Consider the following 6,366-nt stretch of genomic DNA (forward strand, 5'->3'; position numbering starts at 1 on the left):
TTGGATCTATGTTTTAACTATTGAACATACAACTTTGAATTGCAAAACAAGAACCCTAGAGGAGGAGGCTAATTTCGAAATTAAAAAACTAGGGTATAGGAGTTACATACCTTTCAATTGTTATAGTAAACAATTGATAATTCCCTTGATCTTGATCTTGATCTTCTTGGAAGCTTAGCACCACAAATGTAATGCCTCTAATGGAATCACACCCAAGAACTAGCAAGAAGGAAAGTAGAAGAGGAGAGAGGGGAGAGAGTATGCAATTTCGGCCAGGGTTTCTTCCAAAGAACAAGTGACCTAAAATGTGAGCCAGGAGGCTCCTTAAATAGCTGAGGGATCTAGGGTTTAGGGAAAACCCTAATTATCCTTTGCTTAGGGCCTAAGCAAAACCCAAGGGCCTTATCTGGACCCCTTGGACGAAATCTCTAGGGTTTCCCCTATGGATTTTGTCCACCTCCTTCCAAGGGGGTTCTGGATCCTTCCACTCAACTATTAGTTAATTGCAAACTAGTCCCTGCACTTTATAATTAATTCTTTTAACCCCAAAATTAATTCTGATTAATTTCTGGCTAACTATTAATTAAACATAATGATTTCTAATTAATATATTAATCTTTTAACATATTAATAAATCATTTATATATATTAATTTATTAATCTTATAAATTAATATCTCTCCTTTCATAATTTCCTTGTCCAGTTGCTAGGTTGAGGGCAACCCAAAAGGACCGTGCTGCTATCAATTCAAGTACATACCAATTATAGTTATGGGCTTAGACACCTAATCCAACACTTTTTCCCTTCTCCCCCTTGTTACTACTATGTGACTGATATTCCTTGTTCTGATATCTCTAGGTGTTGAGTCTTCCCTGTCCATGGATGAGGTGTTGCGGAAGAGTTATCGGAGCAAGTTAGAGTACCGTGAGGTGGATCTGGTTGATCGGCTTCCTCCACCCCGCCGACTGGACCAACTTGCCTTAACTGCTGCTCCTTCCGCCCCTCCTGCAGGCTCGTCAGCGTCGGAGGGAGATCCTTTACGCGCCCGCCTAATCTCTGCTGTCATGCCCTTGGGTAGCGCTCGCTCCTCCTCCGTGGAGGGTAGCGAAGACAGCAAAGAGGGGATTATCACGGATGTCCGGCGAATGCAAACGAAGAGAAAAGCTGTCTTAGCCATGGGTGAGCCGGTTACCGGCGAGCCCACCGCTACGAATGGATCTCTACATGCACATTTTCAATCGTTAAGAGTTAATACACTAAGTATTAAAGATTAGCATTTGAATAATCCCATTACCATGGACTACAAATAAACTAAGTATGAAACTCATGTCACTAAGCATGGACTTGTGTACACTAAGTACTTGGGATGTGCCGCACTAAGCAGCGTATCGATCGACTGGGATCATACTTTTCTCTTTTCAAAAGAAAAACTTTTTCAAGTTCCTGGCGTTCCACGTTCTTGGAATCTGCTTTCCTTCCATCGTTTCTAAGGCATACGCGCCATTCCATTTTGTTTCCGTGACTTTGTAAGGGCCTTCCCACGCTGGGCCTAGTTTGCCTTGGGGTTGGGCTCGACTTGCTTCGTTTTTCCTTATAACATACTCGCCCACTTTGAACGCTTTCTCCTTTACCCTTTGGTTGTAATACCTTTCTGTTGCATGCTTGTATGCAGCCTGGCGCATCTCTGATTTTTCGCGTTTTTCTTCTAGGATATCTAGGTTTATCCTCAGGTCCTGTGCATTGCTTTCTTCATCTGTGCTAGCCACCCTTAGCGTACTCACTGTTAATTCCATGGGGAGCATGGCTTCTGTCCCGTATGTCAAGCTGAACGGGGTTTCTTGCGTGCTTGTTCGTGGTGTGGTCCTGTATGACCATAGCACTGTTGGTATTTCCTCCGGCCAGTTCCCTTTTGCTCTGCCTAGCCTTTTCTTCATCCCATTCACAATAGTTCGATTGGACACCTCCGTCTGCCCGTTCGCTTGTGGGTGCGCTACTGACGTGAACCGTTGCTTTATCCCTTTAGTGGCGCACCACTCCTTGAATGGGTTCTCGCCAAACTGCAGGCCGTTGTCACTAATGAGTACTTTAGGCGTCCCGAACCTTGTTATAATATTCTTCCATACAAACTTTATCATGTGTCTCCCTGAGATGCACGCTAACGGCTCCGCTTCAATCCATTTTGTGAAGTAATCCACGGCCACCACCATGTATTTCAGCTTCCCTGGTGCTTCCGGGAATGGGCCCACTATATCTATACCCCATTGATAGAATGGCCACGGGCTAGATATGTTATGCAGTGGTGCTGGGGGGTTTGTTTGGACTGGGGCGTACGACTGGCATTCCCTGCATCTCCTGGCTATTTCTAGCGCATCTTGCTGTATTGTGGGCCAGTATACACCCATTCGTAGTACTTTGCCTGTTAGGGACCGTGCCCCCTCGTGTGCACCCACCTGGTCTGTATGTGCTTCCTGTAGCATCTCTCTCCCTTTGGCTTGGTCTATACACTTCAGCCATGGCGCTGTGAACCCTTTCCTGTATAGCTCTCCATTTATTAATGCATATGAGGGCGCTTTTATACGTATCTTCCTGGCCTCGCCGTGATCGTCCGGGAGCACCCCTCTTTGCAGGTATTCCCTGAATGGTGTCATCCACGTTGGTCCAGTGGTCGTTAGGGTATTCACCTGCCGTTCGTCTATACTTCTTTCTCGGAGCACCTCTACCAAGACTTTCTTCGATAGGTGATCGAAGCACGTGGATGCCAATTTACTTAAGGCATCCGTCTTCTTGTTCTCGCTTCTAGGTATCTGCCTTATTGTGAACTGCTTACACGACTCGATTAGTTGTTTCACCGCCTTCACGTACCTTCCCATTCTCTGATCTATCACCTCGAAACTTCCATTGACCTGGTTCGCTGCTAGCCTTGAGTCCGTCAGGGCTGTTATAGCCTTTGCCCCCATTTGCTTGGCTAGTCGCAATCCTACGAGCGGAGCCTCGTACTCCACTTCATTGTTTGATGTGTGAAAATCAAAACGGAGGACGTAGGTCACTTCTTCCCCCTCTGGGGTAGTCAGAATTAGCCCCGCCCCCGAGCCTTCCCTGGTGGATGCTCCGTCCGTATATAATGTCCACGAACTGTTGTCGAGCGGAGCTTCTTCAACTGCCCACACTTTCTCCTTGGCAGGGCCCCCCTCGTCTGGGATTTCTAGCAGGAAGTCAGCCAATGCTTGTCCCTTAATACTTGTTCTCGGGTGGTAAATTATGTCATGTTCCCCTAATTCGATTGCCCATTTCGCTAGCCGGCCCGACGTCTCTGGTTTAAGCAGTATTTGTTTGATGGGGCAGTTTGTTAGCACTTCGATCTGATGTGCTTGAAAATACCGCCTTAGTCGCCGTGCCGCGTAGATGAGTGCCATGACTAACTTTTCCAGGGTGGGGTAGTTGAGTTCTGGCCCTTGTAGTGCCTTGCTTACAAAATACATCGGCGTCTGTTCTCCTTCCTTTCTACAGTTAATACTGAGGATATTGTTTTGTTTGAGGTCGAAAGATACATTTGCAATGTCTCCCTCGGGATGGGACTGGCCAGCGTGGGTAACTTGTGTAATGCCTCCTTGATTTTCTGGAGCGCTACTTTCTTCCTCGTTCGTCCACTGGAAGTTGCTCTTCTCGATGCAGCCTTTTAGCGTATGGAACAACGACATGGCCTTGTCAGCGGATTTTGAGATGAACCTGCTCAGAGCTGTAAGCTTCCCGTGCAGGCCCTGCGCGTCCCTGAGGGTGCCTGGGGTTGGCGTTTCAATGAGCTCGTCCACCTTGGTCGGGCTGGGCTGGATGCCCTGCCTGGTGACATAGTACCCCAAGAACTGCCCCTCTTCCACCCCAAACGTGCACTTAGCCGGGTTTAGCTTCATTTTTACCTTATCTAGGGTTTGGAAAGTCTCCTCGATGTCTTGCAACATCTTGTCTTCGTGCGGGCTCTTGATCACCATATCGTCCACATATACTTCAATGTTTCTCCCAATTTGTTTGGCAAAGATCGAGTCAACTAGGCGCTGGTATGTAGCCCCTCACATTCTTTAGACCGAAAGGAATCTTATTGTAACAGAAGGTGCCATGGTCCGTGTAAAAAGCCGTTTTTTCCTCGTCCTCTTTGCTCATCAAGATCTGGTGATACCCTTTATATGCATCTAAAAAACACTTCAGCTTGAATCCTTGCAATGACTCTACCTTCAGGTCAATTTCTGGGAGGGGGTAGCAGTCTTTAGGGCATGCTTTGTTTAAGTCGGAAAAGTCTATGCACATTCGCCATGACCCATCTTGCTTGCGGACCATGACTGGGTTGGTGATCCACGTCGAGAATATTGCTTCCCTTACTATTCCAGCTTCTGCTAGTTTGGCCACTTCGGCGTTGATTGCCCTATTACGGTCCCCACCCTGGACCCTCTTCTTTTGCTTAACCTCCTTTGCTCCTGGTTTAATTACAAGTTTGTGCTCAATGACTTTCCTTTGTACCCCCACCATGTCCGTGGGGTCCATGCAAACACGTGTTTATACCGCTTGAGCAAGTCGACCAACGCTCCTCTTACGCGACTCGGGAGATCACATCGAATACTGACCGGCTGGTTAGGGTGTTCCGCGTTGATCACCTCCTTTCCTTTTGCGGGGTCACGTCTCAGCTTCTTGGCCTCTTTAGTTATCTCTGCTGGTTTCATAATTGTAAAGCATTGCAATTCTTTCGGTGGAGTGGCCAGTACCGTGGCTGCGCCCGTTGGAGTGTCGAACTTCATAACTCCATGCATGGTTGATGGAACCGCTCCTAGCTTTAAGAGAGCTGTTCTCCCCTGAATAATATTGTGTTCCGCCGCTTGTCAGATGACCACAAAGTCAATCAGGGTGGTTTTCTTTTGCTGCTTATCGTGGCTGGTTATGGTCAAGGGAAGGTGAATTGTGCCTAGCGGCCATAGGCTATGGCCGGTGAACCCGACCAGCCTCCCCGTCGTGGGCCGTAGGTTGTCTTTCCAGCGATCTGGGAGAAGCCGGAAACAGTGCTCATAAATGATGTCTGCCGAACTTCCTGTGTCAACGTAGACCCTGTGTATGATTACATCCCTAATGGAGGCTTGGATTACCAGTGGGTCGTCGCCCCTCCATCCCTCCGGGCGAGGGTCTTGAACAGAGAATGTGAGCGTGCGGATCGGGGTTCTGGTGGTCCCTTGTTCCGTTTGTTGCTCTCCCCTGCTTCTCTTACTCCGTATCATGAATATCTCCTTAGGCTGGACTCCTTTGCGAGGTATGTTTTTAGCGTTTTCAGCGTCAAACTTGGCACGCAAGCTTCGTGCTATTTCCACCAGGTCCCCTTTAAGCTGCTTCTTTTCCATTTCTTTTTTTTTAATACCGAACAGTTAGCTGTGTCATGCGTCTTACTTTTGTGGTAATCGCAGTACCGGTTCTTTGGCGATTTGGCTGGATGCTGCTTCTCCGACACCGTGTACACCTCCGGGCGACGGCCACGCCTGTCATCCTTGGCAAACGGTCGGAACCGAGCCTGTGGTCTCCTCGCTTGGCCGTAGTGCCTACTTCCCCCTCGGAAATCCGTGTGACCCAGGTTGTGGTGTCTGGTAGTCATTGCATTCAAGTAGGCCTGTTTTGTTGCTTCGCCATCCTCCTGTCTCAAATATCGCTCCACCCTTTCCTTCAGTTCGGCCCGTGTTAGAGGCTTCTTTCCCATGAGTTTTTGCGATAAAGGGCCTGGCAAAAGCCCCCACGTGAAGGCACCGGCTATGAGCCCCTCATCATGCCCCGGTATGTCTAACGTGGCGTTTATGAACCTTGTGAAGTATTCCCGTACAGTTTTACCCTCCTTTTGCTTACAGCCTATGATTGAATGAGAGTCTCCCTTGTACTTGCGTAATTGCATAAAGTTGGTAAGAAAAAGATACTTAAGCTGGGCAAAATTGGAAATGCTGCCCGGTTGTAGCGTCTTGAACCACGTGCCGGCGTTGCCGTCGAGTGTCGTTGGGAAATACGTGCACCAAAACCTTTCATCATGCTTTAATGACGTCATGGTCCATTCATATGTGTCGATGTGGCTATCCGGGTCAGTGGTGCCGTTATACGTCTTGAGCGTCGGTAGTTTGGTATTTCGTAGTCCAACAACTCTTTGACAAACGGAGATGTCACACTACGGGAAAGGCATTCGTGGCCTGGGGTGGTGGACGCTCCCGGTGGTTGGTATTGTGTGTTTAAGCCATATGGTGGCGGCGTGTGGTAGCCAGGGCTTGGTCCGTAAAAGGGATACGGCTGGAATGGTAGTTGGAGGGGGTAACTGGAGGGGAAAGGGTGTATAGGGTTCATAGGGCTAACCGTTGT

The 6,366-nt window shown here is 48.3% G+C and overlaps 1 protein-coding gene across 1 annotated transcript; it reads right to left on the reverse strand.

Moving 5' to 3' along the window:
- Positions 1–4,865: 4,865 nt before the first annotated feature.
- On the reverse strand, positions 4,866–6,061 carry LOC145164743 (uncharacterized). The gene is made up of 2 exons (XM_079083435.1): positions 5,422–6,061; positions 4,866–5,377 (listed from the first exon to the last, which is right to left on the reverse strand). Exons 1-2 carry the CDS (start codon positions 6,059–6,061, stop codon positions 4,866–4,868), a joined length of 1,152 nt encoding a protein of 383 aa, XP_078939561.1.
- Between the last annotated feature and the right edge of the window lie 305 nt (positions 6,062–6,366).

This window comes from Lactuca virosa, chromosome 3 (assembly GCF_052849685.1).
Source record: "Lactuca virosa cultivar CGN04683 chromosome 3, Lactuca_virosa_CGN04683_v6, whole genome shotgun sequence".
Taxonomy (NCBI): domain Eukaryota; kingdom Viridiplantae; phylum Streptophyta; class Magnoliopsida; order Asterales; family Asteraceae; genus Lactuca; species Lactuca virosa.